This window comes from Salvelinus sp. IW2-2015, linkage group LG30 (genome assembly GCF_002910315.2).
Source record: "Salvelinus sp. IW2-2015 linkage group LG30, ASM291031v2, whole genome shotgun sequence".
NCBI lineage: Eukaryota > Metazoa > Chordata > Actinopteri > Salmoniformes > Salmonidae > Salvelinus > Salvelinus sp. IW2-2015.
In genome coordinates, this window is record NC_036869.1 from 24790365 (window position 1) to 24809532 (window position 19168).

General features: G+C 43.9%; 1 protein-coding gene across 6 annotated transcripts; it reads left to right on the top strand.

The window, feature by feature from the left end:
• Positions 1-319: 319 nt before the first annotated feature.
• LOC111955301 (tripartite motif-containing protein 46) lies at positions 320-18437 on the top strand. 6 transcript variants are annotated; one of them, XM_070436086.1, is made up of 13 exons: positions 333-484; positions 726-810; positions 7748-8012; positions 8201-8354; positions 9575-9773; positions 9886-10032; positions 10422-10517; positions 11043-11296; positions 12275-12396; positions 13084-13422; positions 14513-14746; positions 16209-16272; positions 16563-18437. In XM_070436086.1, exons 2-13 carry the CDS (start codon positions 784-786, stop codon positions 17026-17028), a joined length of 2367 nt encoding a protein of 788 aa, XP_070292187.1. In that variant the 5' UTR covers positions 333-484; positions 726-783; the 3' UTR covers positions 17029-18437. The 6 variants fall into 6 exon arrangements, with proteins under 6 accessions (XP_023831265.1, XP_070292187.1, XP_070292189.1 ...); XM_070436088.1 differs by lacking the exon at positions 726-810; XM_070436087.1 differs by lacking the exons at positions 333-484; positions 726-810 and adding an exon at positions 1624-1887.
• Positions 18438-19168: the final 731 nt, after the last annotated feature.

Consider the following 19168-nt stretch of genomic DNA (forward strand, 5'->3'; position numbering starts at 1 on the left):
GTATATTGTTCGATTATATTAAGATCTCAAGAACGCTGCTAAACAGAGCATAGCATGTGAGATAGTAAACAGGGCGTGTAGGCTATGTGTAGGCCTAAGTATTTACCGTGATATGTTTTATCTTTGCTGCTAATAAATGGGCAAAATACCCAACCAAAGATCCACGTTTGGAAAGCGGTTTGTTTTGTACACGTTTATGAACATTTGCTATCCCGCCTGTGCTATAGACTCCATTGAACTTTTTATTCTGTTTATAAAGCTGTAGCAATTTAAGTAAAATGTTTTAAAAAATCGAGGTCACTCTTTAGTAACAGGCCGGGTTTATTACGCATGCTCCGACTACTGTAGTCCTCACCCCGACAGAGACAAAAAAACTGAATCGTGGCAGAATTTCCGAGGCTGATGTGATTCGATAAAGGAAGTTTGAGAGACGACTAGGTGGGGAGTAGCCTACCAAGCGCATAATCTGGCAGCATTTGGAATGGTGTGTGTATTTTCATGATCGCTTTCATTTCATTTCGTTACCAAATTCCATTTCTCTCTTCCATTTGGCTTCATTTTTATTTTGCAAAGGTTTTTTTTGAGGGTTGTAGGCTCATGCGCATGCGTCCATTTCCAATAATGCGCAAAACCGATGTCTATTATGGCTATATACGCTATATTGATCCAGGAGTTATGAATATCTATTTTGCAATAACCTGTTGTTATTGTTATGATAACGGTAGGCCTATCATGTCTAATTCATCGAAGGAGGCACAATCGGATTGAACGCTCACTTCTTCAATGATGGACGCTCTGGTTCGTGTTAGTGTGAGTAACATCTGGTCATGTCAGTGTTTTGTATATGTTTACATGGTTTGTTGTTTCCCCGTTGTAGTCTACTAATAGCCTATTACATTTTATATGCTAATGATGCAGGCAGTAGCCTAAAGCCTAGGCTATCAGAAACAGATCACCATTTATTTGTGTCTGATTCACCCCCATATGCATCTGTCGGACCCCTCGTATTAGTCTATGTAATAATTTCCAACATTTAACACGGCTCAATGTAACACATTGATCTCTTTTTTTTATGTGATATAGGCTTGTCTATACACTGTTTTCTAGAAAAGCTATTCCCCTTCCACCCCATTCCTCTATCTTGATTGTGGTCATTAATTCGTTATGATGGCAGAAATAGTCTTCAACCTAGACCAAAAGGAAACATATATTTATGTTTTAAATAACACCATCCTTTACCATACTATTCCCATTAGGCAATATTCTAATTTCCATTGAATTCACCTGCAAATATGTGGATGCCTACCAAATGTATTGAACCACTTATAGGCCTTTTATAGGCGTTAACCTTTTTGGGGAACATTTTTGAGAACTAGGCTATAAGGTGCTCTATCGTGCATATATATTTTTGGGGTGGAGGACAAAAATGCTAAAGAAATGTAGACCATATGCCTATTCAAATGCAACATTAGACACACTGGAAACAAATAAAGAAGCCGTGCAAGTAAAATGCTACGCGTTTTGTGCGTGCTCCGGGGATGCGCAGGGACCAGGGATGCTCGTTACCATGGAGACGGGATGCAGGAAAGCGGCGCGGTCTTGCGCTGCAGAGGGGGAGATAAATAAAAAACTAGGGTACCGAATATTGCACAGCGCAATAGGCTAACCTAGTTAAAAAAAAAAAAAATAGAACAATGACAGACTCTTTTTACGCACTATATTAACAGGAATGAAAAGGGAGTCCTTAAATATTTGCATCTCACAAATCTCCCATGCCACACCTCGTGGCGGGGCAGAAGTAGGCCTACCCTTCTACTATCCCCTCTGGGTGCGTCGCTCAGATTACCATGGAACCTTCATATCATGGCGCCTAGATTCCAGTTGAAGGTAAGAAATAGGCTGTAGAACAACGCGTGTTCTGGAAACCAAACCGGTGACAGACAGACATCGCATTGCAAATCAATTTTCGCTTTAATATGGAATATAGGTCTTATTTGGAAAACTCATTTGTGGGTGTCAATAGATTGTAGCCAGTGTAGCATAGCCTGTCTAGCCTATTGCTAATTTAGTCGCCGGCTGTTTTGAACAGAACAAGAAAGGACAGGACGGAGTTGACATTGGTGAATGACAGCGAGACAGGATCTCTAACCATGTCCTGCTGGTAAATTATAAACGATCTTTCTTTAACCTCCAGGTCTGCATGTTTTTTTATGATGTGATGTGTGTGTGGATTGTTTGGTATTGCTTCATATAATACAAAAAAAAATCACTTTGGTGTAATTTTAACAAGTAGGCTATGTGGTACATTTTCACAACTGTAAGAACAAAAATCCAAACGAAAATGGCTCATGTTTCAAAACTCTAAGCACATTCTAAATTGACTTGAGTACAACAAATTAATTCACAGTCACTTGTTAGCTGCATCAAATCACTCTTTCAAGTTGGATACATATTCAATCGAAGTATCTGCTTTTCAAAATGCAATAGGCCTACTTTTGATATGATGTTCTTGTCATTTGTTAACAATACAATTAACTATCTGTCACGTTCCTGACCTGTTTTCTGTTAGTTTTTGTATGTGTTAGCTGGTCAGGACGTGAGTTTGGGTGGGCAGTCTATGTTTTCTGTTTCTATGTTGGTTTGGGTACCTAATATGGTTCTCAATTAGAGGCAGGTGGTTTTCATCTCCTCTGATTGAGAATCATATTAAGGTAGGTGGGGTCACATTGTTTGTTTGTGGGTGGTTGTCTCCTGTGTTAGTGTCTGTCTATGTTGCACCATACGGGACTGTTTCGGTTTGTTTGTTCATTTTGTTCGTTTGGTTTTTATGTAGTCATTTCCCTGTTCGTGCGTTCTTCGTGTTACATGTAAGTTCTTACGTCCAGGTTTGTCTACATTCGTTTTGTTATTTTGTTAGTTAATTCAAGTATAGTTCGTTTTTTGTCTTCGTTGTTTTGTCGTGTCTAAATAAATATCATGTCTAAGTATCACGCTGCGTCTTGGTTCAATCCTTGGTTCAATCCAAGGAGGAGAACCGTTACACTATCACTTAATCAAACTGCTCAAAACTGTTAACTGCTGAACCAAAATTATGTAGTGTCTAGTTAACGTATATACTGTACACTGAACCAAAAAATAAACACAACATGCAACAATTTAAAATATTTTACTTACATACAAGGAAATCAGTCAATTGAAATAAATTCATTAGGCGCTAATCTATGGATTTCACATGACTGAGAATACAGATATGCATATGTTGGTCACAGATACATAAAAAAAAGGTAAGGGTGTGGATCAGAAAACCAGTCAGTATCTGGTGGGACCACCATTTGCCTCATGCAGCGCGACACATCTCCTTCACATAGAGCTGGTCAGGCTGTTGATTGTGACCTGTGGAATATTGTCCCACTACTCTTCAATGGCTGTGTGAAGTTGCTGGGTATTGTCAGGAGCTGGAACACGCTGTCGTACACATCGATCCAGAGCATCCCAAACATTCTCAAAGGGTGACATGTCTGGCGAATATGCAGGCTATGGAAGAACTGGGACATTTTCAGCTTCCAGAAATTGTGTACAGATCCTTGAGACACTGGGCCGTGCATTATCATGCTGAAACATGAGGTGATGAATGACAAGACAATGGGCCTCAGGATTTCTTTAAGGTGTCTCTGGCAATTTTAATGCACAATCGATAAAATGCAATTGTGTTCGTTGTCCGTAGCTTATGCCTGCCCATAACATAACCCCACTACCACCATGGGGCACTCTGTTCGCAACGTTGAAACCACTCGCCCACACGGCGCCATACTGCCCGGCAATCTGCCCGGCATAGTTTAAACCGGGATTCATCTGTGAAGTGCACACTTCTCCAGCTTGCCAAGGGTCATTGAAGGTGAGCATCTGCCCACAAGTCGGTTATGACACCGAACTGCAGTCAGGTCAAGACCCCTTGTGAGGACGACGAGTACGCAGATGAGCTTCCCTGAGACGGTTTCTGACAGTTTGTGCAGAAATTCTTTGGTTGTGCAAACCGAAGAACCAAAAAGGGTTCTTCAAAGGGTTATCCTATGGGGACAGCCGAAGAACCCTTTAAGGTTCTAGATGGCAACTTTTTTTGTAAGCGTGTAGTGTACAATGCACTGCTGAAAGATTTGGGTTGTGTATAGCAATATATTCCACTCTCTATCTGAATTTCATTGATGCACTGTAAGCTAATACAGTTTGTCAAGCAGATAGATAGGTGGTACTGCGTCAGTTGACAAGTCACAGAACATGTGATCTTGTACAATGTTGCATGAGGCAGAAAACACTATGCTACGTTTTTAGCAAACTGCTTTACAATACCCCTATTTCTGATGATTTGTCCTACGTATGTACTGTATAAGGATAATAAAACTGTAAGACTCACATATTTCGCAACGTCCTCACAACCTGCCATTGGATACAAAAAAAAAAATGATGCATACCAATTTATAGTCAAATACTTGTATGGACAATTCGATTGGATTAAATGGTAGTTAAAATGACTAAACGGTAAGCCTATCATTATCTGATGTATTGGTGACTAAACCAAATGTGCTCATGGTATTTCATGGAAAACTTAGATTTTTCATGAATGGCTCAGGGGTGAAAGATGTGAGAAACCCCAATGAATGCACAGTCAAAGGTTCTGAACATAAGATAGGGGGCATTACTGTAACGGCGTTCCTCCTCCTCTTCATCCGAAGAGGAGGAGCAGGGAATAAACCAAAATGCAGCGTCTTGATATGACATTATTTATTTAAGTAAAGACGGAAACACGAACTTAACTTGAAACTTAACAAAACAACAAACGGAGTAGACGAACCTGAACATAAGAACTTACATAACACGAAGAACTCACGAACAGGAAAATTACTACACAAAACGACGAACGAACGAAACAGTCCCGTATGGTGCAAACAAACACAGACACAGGAGACAACCACCCACGACAAACAAAGTGAAAACACCTACCTTAATATGATTCTCAATCAGAGGAGATGAAAACCACCTGCCTCTAATTGAGAACCATATCAGGTACCCAAAACCAACATAGAAACAGAAAACATAGACTGCCCACCCAAACTCACGTCCTGACCAACTAACACATACAAAACTAACAGAAAACAGGTCAGGAACGTGACAATTACAAGTGTTATCAGTTAAGAGTTTTTTACTTAACATTTTGAAAATGTACCACTTACATCTGAACATTTTTCCAAAGTGATTGAAAAAAACCCTGTAATGTGGGAAATGTATCAATTGATTTAGGCTGTGCTATATTTAAGCAATAAGGCACAATGAGGTGTAGTATATGACCAATATACCACAGCTAAGTGCTGTTCTTAATCACGACGCACGTGGTATATTTCCCATATACCACAAAACGCTGAGGTGGCTTATTACTATTATAAACTGGTTATCAATGTAATTAGAGCAGTAAAAATAATTGTTTTGTCATACCAGTGGTATATGGTCTGATATACCACGGCTGTCAGCCAATCAGCATTCAGGGCTTGAACCCTGAAGTGGATGTGATTAGTTTAGAAAATTCAAAGGGAGGTTGTTATCCTCTTCCTCTCCCCTCTGCATGAGAGCAATCAATATAATGGATATCTGTTAGGTTAAGTGGTTTTCAAAGTAATCCGTCTGATTAAAGTGTGTGTGTGTGTGTGTGTGTGTGTGTGTGTGTGTGTGTGTGGGTGTAGGTGTGGGTGTGGGTGTGGGTGTGTGTGGGTGTGGGTGTGTCTGAGTGAGTGAGTGTGTGTGTGTCTGTGAGTGAGTGAGTGTTTATCTGGGAGTGAGTGAGTGAGTCAGTGTGAGAGTGAGTGTGCCACTGTGAGTGTCAATGTGTGTGTGTGTGCGCTATCAGTATTAATGCATTCCTGCAGCAGTTACACTCTCATAAAAAAAGGGTTCCATAAGGGTTCTTTGGCTGTCCCCATAGGAGAACCCTTTTGGGTTTTATGTTGAACCCCTCTGTAGAAAAGGTTCGACCTGCAATCAAAAATGGTTCTTCAAAGGGTTCTCCTATGGCGACAGCCGAAGTACCCTTTAAGCTTCTAGATAGCACCTTTTTTTCTAAGAGTGTAGGCTCCTGATGCTGCTACAGTTTACAGGGGGATTTCCTTCATTCACTCACTCACTCGCTCATTCATTCGTTCATTTCCTTCACTCAGAGTAGGAATGCTGATCTAGGATCAGGTCGCCCCTGTCCATGTAATCTTACTCATTATGATCTAAAAAGTTAAACAGCTAGAATCTAGCCGCTAGCTGTTTTAGCCAGAGCTTTATGTCTCTGACCTCTGCCAAGGGCAACCACAGAAGCAACACACCTAGTCTTGGACCTATCAGTGTCCACTGTGTAGCTCTAAGGGACATGCTATCTTCAGCATTACAAATGCATTTCCTCCATTCATCCTTCCGATCTAGGTCTGTATTCATAAAACGTCTCAGAGTAGGAGTGCTGGTCTTGGATCAGGTCCCACTGTCCATATAGATCTTATTGATTATGCTCTAAAAGGCAAAACTGATCTTAGATCAGCACTTCTGCAGGAAACTTTATGAATGCACCCAGGTATGGTGTGTGTGACAGCAGGGAGCACCAGTCTATACAGTAGAGGTGTGTGGAATGAACTCATCGGGACCAGGGGTCACACACACACACACACAAACTCACACACACACACACACACTCCGGATCAGGCGTGTGCAGGAATTACAAAACGTCTGCTCCTCCTTCCTTATTGATATTTAACGAGTCTCACACTGTTTTGACAGCCCATTGAGGACAGCTATTTATAAAGCCCGCTGTCATAATGTCACATGTTAACACTTAGCTAGAGAAATCTCTGCCCTCTCTCACGCTACGGCTGCATCCCAAATGGCACTCTATTGTCTATATCCGGGGTATTCGACTCTTACCCTACGAAGTCCGGAACCTGCTGGTTTTCTGTTCTACCTGATCATTAATTACACTCACCTGGTGTCCCAGGTCGAAATCAGTCCCTGATTATAGTTGAACAATGAAAAAACGCTGTGGAATTGGCTTCGAGGCCCAGAGTTCAGTTTGATGGCCCTATATAGTGCATTCTTTTTTTTTACCAAGGCCCATAGGGCTCTGGTCAAAGTTAGTGCACTATATAGGGAATAGGGTGTCATTTGGGATGCCAACCTACCTCTCCTCCTTCAGCCTCTCTGTATCTCAGCCTCTCTGTATCTCAGCTTCTCTGTATCTCACTCAGTTTACCGAGACCGTTCATCTCCTGTGCTCTTTGTTCTCGTGACTTGCGTGTTTATGGATCTTGAGTGCTGCGGTTTGTTGTAGTTGGTGGTACAGGTCTTTCTTTTATTTCTGTAACTCTCTTAAATATTCTTCATGTCATTCCTCTGTTTCTGTCCCGTACATACTTCGGTCTCTTTTCAATTTTTTTTATTATAAATTCATCCCCGGACCCCCTCTTTTTTTGTCTTGGTGGGTTCATTTTAGTTCAATGAATTACAGTAATTCCCTTGAATATCAAGGTAGTAGAGACTCCCCATTCACATTACATTTAGGTAATTTAGCAAACACTCTTATCCAGAGCGACTTACAGTAGTGGCCCACAACCCTGACCTTGCAAGCACCATGCTCTACCAACTGAGCGACATGGGGCAACCTTAGGTCTGTCTATCTGCTGTACCTGTGTGATTCATCGACTCTCTACCTCTCCCTCCTCCCCAGTCTAACATGAAGAGCATGGAGCGCGAGCTGCATTGCCCGGTGTGTAAGGAGATCGTCAAGCAGCCCGTGGTCCTGCCATGTCAGCACAGCGTCTGTCTGATGTGTGCCTCCGAGGTCCTGGTTCAAAATGGCTACCCTCCTCCGGAGCTGCCGCCCGAGCCCAACTCTCCTGCCTCCACCCCCAACACCCGCTCTCCCCACCAGACACGCAGGCCCATGCCCAGCAAGGCCGACCATCGACCCATTGACCGCGTGCTACGTTCAGGTAATGTTTGTGTGTGAGTGCGTGCACGTGAGAGAGAGTGTGTGTGTGTCTTTAGATTCAATGTCGAATGTGACGATCAATAGGACTAGTCTGGGGATGCGATGGGAATACACACATCCTCCTCTGATTCTTTTTTGACTCTATTCTCCTCCACCCTTTACCCATCCCCTCTCCCACCCTGTATCCAGGATTTGGGACCTATCTGTCGCCGGGGCGACGGCGTAAGGAACCACCCCATGCAATGTTATTTCCATGCCCGTCCTGTGGGAGGGAGGTAGAGCTGGGAGAGAAGGGCTTGACTGACTGCCTGCGTAACCTCACCTTGGAGCGTATCGTAGAGAGGTAACACACACGCACTTATACACACTTACACTTGTACATGCACACACGCACGTATGCACAATCATATGGAGTGGAGGTGTCGGTTCATGGTCTTGTGAGCCCTTACGTGAAAAATCGAGAATTTCACGTGATCCCTTGTGATCTTATGTGAAGTTAATGTGATGACATGTAAAGCAACATGCAAAACACATGATCACATTTGGTGTTCCGAAATGACGTTTTCACACGATTTTCTGAATTTTCTGTGAAATCGTGGTTTTTCTGTAAGGGAGGACGTAGCCCTCTCTGCCTGCAAAATCAGTGTCGCCATCGGGAAGCAATTTCTGTTTAAGATTTTTGTTTCCCAAGAGGTTCAGATCTCACATTTACATTTGAGTCATTTAGCAGACACTCTTATCCAGAGCAACTTACAGGAGCAGTTAGGGTGACGTGCCTTGATCAAGGGCACCTCAACAGTTTTTTCACCTATTCGGGGATTTGAACCAGCGACCTTTCGGTTTTTGGCCTAACCTCTTAACCGCTAGACTACCTGCTGCCCCTGACACACACACACGCACATGCACGTGCACAAACACACTCACACAAAGATACATATAAAAACAGCATTCACACAGTGTTGTGGTCGGTTGTTACATGCCTATATGCTGCAGGGTAGGCTATAGTGTAACATTTCAATTAGTAGCAGCTTTAGCCCCTTAAATAGTGAGTGAGGGAAAGTGTCCAAGTCCTGCGTCCCAAATGGCACCCTGCTAAAAAGTAGCGCGGACCCTGGTCAAAAGTAGTGAACTATATAGTGGGAATAGGGTGCCAAGTGCTGACTCTTGTTAATCTGCGTGAAGCTGCGCTAGAGAGGAAACTAGCAGATCTCCCAAGCTAGCAGAGCTCCTGCAACCTACTGCAGCATACACACACTGCACTTCCACTGGACTACTGCAGTGTAACTGCAAACAACTTATTTTCCCCCTGTACAGTAATCTCTTTATGATATTTATCACCATGTCTACCCATCCACTCTCTCTCTGTCTTGGCACCGTTTTCTCCTTCCACCGTATTTTTTTTTTGTCTCTCTTTTTTCCACCTCTTTTCGCCCTCACTCACCCCCTTTCTACTACTATCCAGCCCTAATTCGCCCAATGCTCTCTCTTTCTCTCCCCTACCCTCCTACCTTTAATCATTCCCCTCTCCTCCCCCCCACTCCCTCTCTCCCCTCCTCCTCTCAGGTACAGACACACAGTGAGCCTGGGCAGTGTGGCTGTGATGTGTCAGTTCTGCAAGCCTCCCCAGTCCCTGGAGGCCACCAAGGGCTGCGCCGACTGCCGAGCCAGCTTCTGTAACGAGTGTTTCAAGCTCTACCACCCCTGGGGGACGCCACGCGCCCAGCACGAACACGTCCAGCCCACCCTCAACTTCAGGCCCAAGGTGAGGCCTGCCTCTCTCTCATCCCTCTCTGTCCTCTCTCATCCCTCTCTGTCCTCTCTCATCCCTCTCTTCTCTCCTCTCTCTCTCATCCCTCTTGCCTCTCCTCCTCCAGGTTCTGTCGTGTCCGGAGCATGACCAGGAGCGTCTGCACTTCTACTGTAGGACGTGCCAGCGGTTGCTGTGCCCGCTCTGCAAGCTGCGCCGCGTACACGCCGGGCACAAAGTGGCGCCAGTCGCCCAGGCCTACCAGACTCTCAAGGTGGGCATCTGGGTGCAATAGCTTGATTGGTTATAGCATGGTTCCTGCATTGGCCTTATACTGTACAATATACTGAATAATGTATGTAATACTTTTTAGCTGCTTTGCATAAAAGTACCTGCTAAATTGCAATATTTGTTATCCTCAGTGGCATTAGTGGATATCACACGCAATGGAGATTGGCCCTCAATGGTTGGTAGTTAGTTGAGTAGTACAGTGTATGACAGAAAAGGGGTAAGTCGCCATTGAACTGTGGGTTTAGGTCATCCAGTGTGTAAGAAATGAGTACAGTTTAAATGTAGGGTATTACAGAGCTACTGTTGTGCATTAGGATTTAAGTCTGGTCTGGGCGTTAAACTCTTTGTTTGCTGTCACTGTTTATTTGTCAGGACAAGATTACCAAGGAGATGAACTACGTTCTGGCCAACCAAGAGACGGTGCTGGGCCAGATCACACAGCTGGAGAGTGCCATCACTCAGACAGAGGTGACTAAATAACACTGCAGTCTGCAGAGCTCCAGAAATAAGCCACCAGAGGAATATACTACATAGCAGGATCAATGAGTTAGCCAGCTAACTTTGATAAAGAGCCAGCAATAACTATAGATTTTCTGGTTTGTGAAGAAAGTTCAACTTAGATATGTGTTTTTGGTTGTTGAGTCAATAAGACCATGGCCATTTCAAGTTATTTCAGAATATTTAGGCAAATTAGGATCATTGATCCTACTGACCACACCACGATGGACAACATTGTTTACCACAGTAAACATCATATGCTACTGTATACTGTATATAAAATATCTTGCTCTATGGTCCTAACCTGTGTGTTGCTGTGTAATACATCATCTCTGTGGTCCACCTAACCTCCCTGTGTGTTGCTGTCTGACTGTTGAACAGCGTAGCCAGTGTTAATCACAGAATGAAAGAGAACACAACTCTAGAATAATATAGATTCATAGACAGTATATCTCTATGGTCCTAACCTCCCTGTGTGTTGCTGTCTGTCCCCAGGCGAACAGCGTAGCGGCACGGGAGCAGCTGTCTCAGAGCGTGAGGGACCTGACTGCCCTCCTCGCCGAGCGCCACGCCTCATTGACTGAGGCCCTGGAGAGGGCGAGGCAGAAGCGGGGTGAGGCGTTGGCGGGCCAGGTGGCGGAGAGGCGGAGCCTGCTGGAGCATGCAGGCCTCATGGCGTTGTCCCAGGAGCTGCTGAAGGAGACGGACCCGCCCTGCTTCGTCCAGGCAGCGCGCCAGACACACAGCAGGTACACACAATAGGTCTGACTGTCTGGACAGCGGACAGCGTGGCAACTTATACAAATAGCACCCTATTGTTATACAAATAACACCCTATTCCACATAGGGCTCTGGTCAAAAGTAGTGCACTGTAGGGAATAGGGTGCTATTTGGGACGCATACCCCAGGGCTCTTTAACTTCCTAGTTTTGTTTGTTTGTTTCTCTGTTCTTCTTGTTCTGTGTCTCCTCCCACTCCTTCTATCAATGTCTATTGTCTATGCTTCTTTCCCTTTTTCGTGTGTTTTCGCTGCTCATCCCACATCCCCAGCAAAATAACACATGGACACATTATACCTGTTAGATCAAAAAATAACATGGCGTTGTTTTTGTAAACTCAGCAAAAAAAGAAACGTCCTCTCACTGTCAACTGCGTATATTTTCAGCAAACTTGACGTGTAAATATTTGCATGAACATAACAAGGTTCAACGCCTGAGACACAACTGATTGGCTCAAACACATGAAGGCACACCTGTTAATTGAAATACATTCCAGGTGACTACCTCATGAAGCTGGTTGAGAGAATGCCAAGAGTGTGCAAAGCTGTCATCAAGGCAAAGGGTGGCTACTTTGAAGAATCTCAAATATAAAATATATTTTGATTTGTTTAACACTTTTTGGTTACTACATGATTCCATATGTGTTATTTCATAGTTTTGATGTCTTCACTATTATTCTACAATGTAGAAAATAGTATAAATAAATAAAAACCCTTGAATGAGTAGGTGTTCTAAAACTTTTGACCGGTAGTGCACATGTTAAAGAAATACTGCCCATCTCTGTGCATGTTACCCTAATGATAAAATTGTAATGTCTGCAAAGTGCATTCCTCCCTCCCCCGACTTGTTGTATGTCTCGTCTACTCCCAAACAATTAATCTAAATGTCTCTCCCTTTCTCTCTCTCCCTCCCTCCATCTCGCCCCCCCCCCCCCCTCGCTCTCTCCAAGGTTATCCACGTCCATCGAGGGGCTGCAGTGTTTCTCTCTGGCCGCTGATCCCTCCTTCAGACACTTCCAGCTGGACGTCTCCAAAGAGCTCAAACTCCTCACAGACCTGCAGTTCATCCAGGGTGAGACAGAGGAGAGGATAAAGGAGGGGATAGGGGGCTAGGGAGGAGTAGCGGGACAGAGTCCACCAGAGAGAGATGATAAGAGGAGGATAAAGGAGGTGGCTGGGGAGGCATAGAGGGATAGTCAGACAGAGAGAGAGGAGGAGAGGCGGATAAAGGAGGTGGCTGGGGAGGCATAGAGGGATAGTCAGCCAGAGAGAGAGGAGGAGAGGAGGATAAAGGAGGTGGCTGGGGAGGCATAGAGGGATAGTCAGCTAGAGAGAGAGGAGGAGAGGAAGATAAAGGAGGTGGCTGGGGAGGCATAGAGGGATAGTCAGCTAGAGAGAGAGGAGGAGAGGAAGATGAAGGTGGGGTCTAGGGGGGCATGGAGGGATAGTCAGCTAGAGAGAGAGGAGGAGAGGAAGGTGGGTGATATGAAGGTGAAGGAGGACAGAGTCAGCCAGAGAGGGTTAAGGCAACGTCATCTCGCTGAGTCTACCTTTAATTATGTCATATTACTGCATCTTCAACTATGTATTTCACGGTAAGGTCTACGTATTCGGTGCATGTGACAAATAAAGTGTGATTTGATTTGTTTACAAACTGTAATGAACATCTGGTAGTATTGCATATGTTATCAAGCCAGAGAGAATTGTATGTTTGTGAATCTAACATCTGACTGACAGCTGTAATGTTTTCTCCCATCAGCCCCTCTGGCCCCTGTCATTGACACCCAAAAGACCCTGGCCTATGACCAGCTTTTTCTGTGTTGGCGGCTGCCTCAGGAATCCGCCCCCGCCTGGCACTTCTCTGTGGAGTTCCGTCGCCGTGGTGTGGTGCCAGGAGGCGGGGCCAGAGGTGGTATCCAAGGACGATTGGCTGCGGCCCGCTGGGGCTGGCAGCGGCTGGAGGAAGTGGGCGGGACCAGTGCTGTGATTGACAGGTTGGAGATGGACAGTGTGTATGTGTTGAGGGTGAGAGGCTGCAACAAGGCCGGCTTCGGGGAGTACAGTGAGGAGGTGTACCTACACACACCGCCAGCACCAGGTGAGGTCTATACACGGTTCTAAAGGCGCACACACACTATACACACACAAACACACACACTTGGCCTCATTATAAGTCTTGGTATAGCTGATATGCATCAGAACCGTATCCATGGAGAGCATCTTAATGACAAATGTCTCTCTTTTTCTGCCCATTCCCATCCTTCTCTCTGCCCATACCATCCATCTCTCCTCCCATCCCTCTCTTTACCCATCCCATCTCTCTATCCAACCCATCCTCTTTCCTCTTTACACTTTATCTTCACATATCTCTCCTCATCTCACTCATTCCGCTCCTAGGTCCAATCTCCCAATCCACATTTCTCCCTCTGCCTGTTAGTGTGAGCATCTACACCCTTTCTCCTTTTTCCCTCTCGTTGCTTCGCACATATCTCTACCTCTTTTACATTTATACCATGCATCTCTTGTTCTCCCAGCCACCCTCTTTCTCCCTCTCTCCCATAATGAAATCTCAGAGTGTGTTGATGAGGTTTGCTGTTTGTTAAGACCTGAGGCTTAACAAATCGATTTGGTTGGTTGAGATCCATGCCAGTGGGTCTGAGAAGTCCTGAGTGGTCAATGTATCCCTCGTCTCCCCTGGTGAATTATTCTATCCTGTCATATTTCCCTCAGGAATATTAATCCCCCAAATTATCCCAGTTTAGGAAAGATGCATCCCCATCTCCTACTGCTCTTTTGACTGACCTTTTCCTTTGAATGTTTTCTATTAGTTTCCAGTTTGTTGATGAAGGACAGTTTGACTCCCTCTCTATTAGTCCTTGTCTCCTCTCCTCATTCCAGAGGAGTTGCATGTTGTCTATACCTCTCCTCCTCTCTTAACCCTCTCAGTTCTTTCCTTGCCCTGATTCTAAGTCTTACTACTCCTCTATTCCTGTATTTACCTCCTTTGTACCCTTATCTTCTACCTCTCTCCTATTTCACTTCTTTACTCCATCCCATCAAAACCCTCCCCTTCCCGCTTCTCTCTTTCCTAAAAATGCACTCCTCCTTCCACCCTCCCTCTCTCCCTCCATCTCCCTCTCCTCCTGCCTCCCTCCATCTCACTCTCCTCCCCTGCCTTCCTCTCTCAGTGTTAAATTTTTACCTGGACTCTCGCTGGGGTCTCCATGCCGACCGGCTGGTGGTGAGTAAGGAGCAGCGCTGCGCCCGGAGCGTCCCCGGTCTGTCCCTGCTGCAGGCCGCCGACCTAGCGCTCACTTCCTGTCACCTGACTGCAGACCTGCTGGTGGGCGATGTGGCCATCACCCAGGGCAGGCACTACTGGGCATGCTCAGTGGAGCCCGGCTCCTATCTGGTCAAGGCAAGTGGAACGGCTGGAAAGAGAGTTTTGCCCAATCCCATATCGTCCCCAAAGCCCCGTGCCCTATTCAGCTGTGGAGATCTGAGAGGATTTGACAGGTGAAATCCATTTGGTAATAACTCCACCTTGCCCTCTGATAGGCTAGGTGGACGTTTACTTTACACCAATCAAATCCTCTCAGATCTCCGCTACTGCGTAGGGTTTAAAGAGCAATTTGGGATTGGCCCTTACTGTACTGTAGATGGTGTGGTGTATTTTGTATGGTTTTTGTAGGCTATATACAAAAATGTGTATGAAAATGAATGTGTGATCATATGTGTTTTTGCATGTTGACCTCTTGGGTAATAATGTACTCTGGGCTCTGAAATTATTGGCACCCTTGATAAAGATGAGCAAAAAAGTAATAATACAAAATACTGAGCTATATTTTACGCAAAACAAATATGAAAATAATCATATTGTATGATAATATTATTGCTCAGAGAAAGAAACTCATATTTTTCTCAAAAACATAGGGGTCAAAATTATTGGCGCCCCATTTTCAATACCTTTCAATAACTCACCTTGCAAGTTATTTAAATAAAATATTTTATGAGGTTGGAGAACACACTGGAAGGGATTCTAAACCATTCGTCCATACAGAATTCTTGATATCCTTCGTCAGTGCTTATGGACTGCCCTATTCAATTCAAACCACAGGTTTTCAATGGGGTTCAAGTCCGGAGACATGGCCATTGAAAAATGTCGATTTTGTGGAAATTTACCAGTTGTGGATATCGATGTGTGCTTGGGGTTATTGTCTTTCTGGAAGATCCACTTGCAGCCAATTTTTCAGCCTCATGGCAGAAGTAACCATTTTTCCCCCCTAAAATGTTCTGGTACTGTGTAAAGTTCATGATGCCGTTGATCTTAACAAGGGCCCCAGGACCAGTGGAAGCAAAATAACCCCATAACATCAAAGATCCACCACCATATTTTACAGTAGATATGGGGTTCTTTTCTGATTATGGTTACTTATTTTTCGACGACAAACCCACCACTGGTGTGCGTGGCCAAAGATCTCTATTTTCATGTCATCCAAGAAATGTAAATGTCTGGAGTTTGCTAAACGGCATTGGCACTTCGATTGGAACCGGTGCTATGGTCAGATTAAATGAAAATAGAGCTGTTTTACCACACACACCAGTGGTGGGTTTGCCGTCAAAATAATGATGACAAAAACAACATTTTAAATGGAGAAAAAAAAGATATTACTTGTTAAACAAAATCTATTTCTATTAGTATTGTATTAGTATAAAATAATGTAATTTAAAAATATTCTGGAGCATACAATATAGCTCAGTATTTGTATTATTTATTTTATACAGTCTTTTTTGCTCATCTTTATCAAGGGTGCCAATCATTTTAGACCCCATTGTATGTTGCTGCCCGTTTTCAGTGCCTCTCTCTATCTGTTCCACAGGTAGGGGTGGGCCTAGAGGCCAAACTACAGGAGTGGTTTCACCTTCCCCAAGACATGGCCAGTCCCCGGTGAGTGGTGCTGGAGGTTAAGGCTGTAAAGTGCATGGAGGACAGGAAGTAGTCAATGGAAAATATGTTGAGGAGAGACTGACCTACATCAGGGCTTGTATTCAAAAAATGTCTCAAAGTAGGAGTGCTGGTCTAGGATCAGTATTGCCTTTTACAGCGTAATGAATAAGATTACATGGACAGGGGGACATGAAGATCAGCCTTCCTACTCTGAGATGCTTTATGAAAACGGGCCCTAGTTGTGTGTGTGTGTGTGTATGTATGACTCATCTCTCTCTCTCTCTCTCTAGCTATGACCCAGACAGTGGTCATGACAGTGGGGCGGAGGATTCCCTGGACTCCCCTCCCCCCTTCTCCTTCCTCACCATGGGGATGGGCAAGATCTTCCTGCCCCACGGTCCCAACCATCATAACAACCATGGTTGCCCCGCCAACGGCACCAGCCCTCGCCGCAGCCCCACCATCTCCAACGGAAACATCCCCGCCTCCTCGCCTACGGGCCTCACCTACCCCCTGCCTCCCAGGCTCGGGGTGTGCCTTGATTTCGAGAAGGGTCGCGTCACTTTCTACGATGCCCACTCGCTCCGTCCACTGTGGGAAGGGCCTGTCGATTGCTCCGGCCCCGTTTGCCCGGCTTTCTGTTTTATTGGCGGAGGGGCGCTGCAGTTACAGGAGCTTGTGGCCAATCGGATGGCAGACCAGACTCCAGTCAGGAGGGTCACCATCCAATCACGTGTCACTAATCTGAATAACTAGGCCAGTTTCAATCTGAAACCACGGCATAGCGCGCTTGACATTTAAAGGTAATTTCCAATTGTGACAACATCTGCAACGTTTACCTTGAATGCGATCTCCGCAAATGCGGTAACATTGCCTTTAAAACGCGCATCAAACATCTGAGGTGATTGATTGGACATAGAATGTAAAGTTAATTGTAAGCTATTTACTTAGCAGGAGCAAAAAGTTAGTAACCTCAGAGATTGTTTTGTATTTCATTTGTATAAGAAAACTTGTTTTTATTGCAACCAATATGCAAATGTGTTTAACTTTACTACATAATTTTTTGGGTTTGCACATTTTATTTAGTCAGAAATACTAAATTGCTTAAGTAGGGGCTGTCAAATTACACACACAGCAATTATGTAATGTCTCATTATATCTTTGACACTTGCGCTATTAACCACACTATACTGTATATATTTACAGTATATATGTTTATATTTACGCAAGAACATATATAGTTTAGAAACACTCTTTCTCGGTCATGTTATGTCTGGGTGTTCATCTATGTCAGGGGTATTCAAATCTTACCCTACAAGGTCCGGACTACTGTTGGTTCCCGTTCTACCTGATAATTAATTCCACCTACCTGGTGGCCCTGGTGGAACTGGCTTTGAGGTCCAGATTTGAATTTGAACGATCTATGTTTTTTGATACTTCATGTAACAGGTTCCCCTTCACTGTGTACTAACACTTTTTACACATCTACGTCTGTGCATCTCCAATGGTAAAAAGTCCTGACTGTTAGTGAAATCTTCCCACTCACTCCATCACAACCCCAACCAAAGTGATTTCTCTGGACTAAATACTGTTGTAATTGAGTAGACAGTAGATTTAGTTAGGAGGATAACATGAACATGAGGCAACACTGTAATGAGGAACTGAATGATACTGCTTCGGCTTCAGCCACCTTTATCACTTGCTTCTTGATTAATACGTTTGTGCATTGATTGTTTTTCCAATGTTTAACTTCTGCAGTGTGTGCGTGCGTGCGTGCGTGCGTGTGTGCGTGTGTGTATGTGTAGGAGAAGGAGCGAGAATGCAGTAATTAACTTGTCTGATAATCATATTGATCACCATTGGCTAATGATACTTTTGGCTTTTAGGGAATATTTTGGATTATTTCAAAGTGGGCTTGATTGTAATAATGAGCAGTGCTCCTTATGAATGATAAGCTTTCTGGAAATGTAGGTTGTATCCTTAATGGCACCCGATTCCCTATATCGTGCACTACTTTCGACCAACTCGTTTCTTGGTCAAAAGTGGGACCCAGACGAAATGTAGACTTCTCCTGCTGGCAGAATGTTTGTAAAAATAAAAAACATAGACCAACAATTAACGCTAAATAAACACAAATTCTGAAAATAAGAAAAACCTGTCCTCCTTATTGTTATGGGTGGTGGTAGAAGTAGTAGTCAAACCAGCTTCAGTTCATTGTCCTTTGCATCTGTATGTGTCACATTTTCTGAGTACTTTCATGTCAAAACAGACTCTAGCCATTCACTTTTTATTTAACATATAACATTTTATTTAACCTATTTTGTGAAGGAAACCTAAAAACTGCATAGGGGTGACTACTGCAAGTGTTTTGACCAATGATGTACAGTACCAGTCAAAAGTTTGGAAACACCTACTCATTCCATGGTTTTTCTTTATTGGTAATATTTTCTAGACTGTAGAATAAGAGTGAAGACATCAAAACTATGAAATAACACATATGAAATCATATAGTAACCAAAGTGTTAAACAAATCTAAATATATTTTATATTTGAGATCAGATGCATTAGATGACCTGGCCTCCACAATCACCCGACCTCAACCCAATTGAGATGGTTTGGGATGAGTTGGACCGCAGAGTGAAGGAAAAGCAGCCAACAAGTGCTCAGCATATGTGGGAACTCCTTCAAGACAGTTGGCAAAACATTCCAGGTGAAGCTGGTTGAGAGAATGCCAAGAGTGTGCAAGGCTGTCATCAAGGCAAAGGGTGGCTACTTTGAAGAATACAAAATATATTTTGATTTGTTTAACACTTTTTTGGTTACTACGAGATTCAATATGTGTTATTTCATTGTTTTGATGTATTCACTATTATGCTACAATGTAGAAAATAGTAAA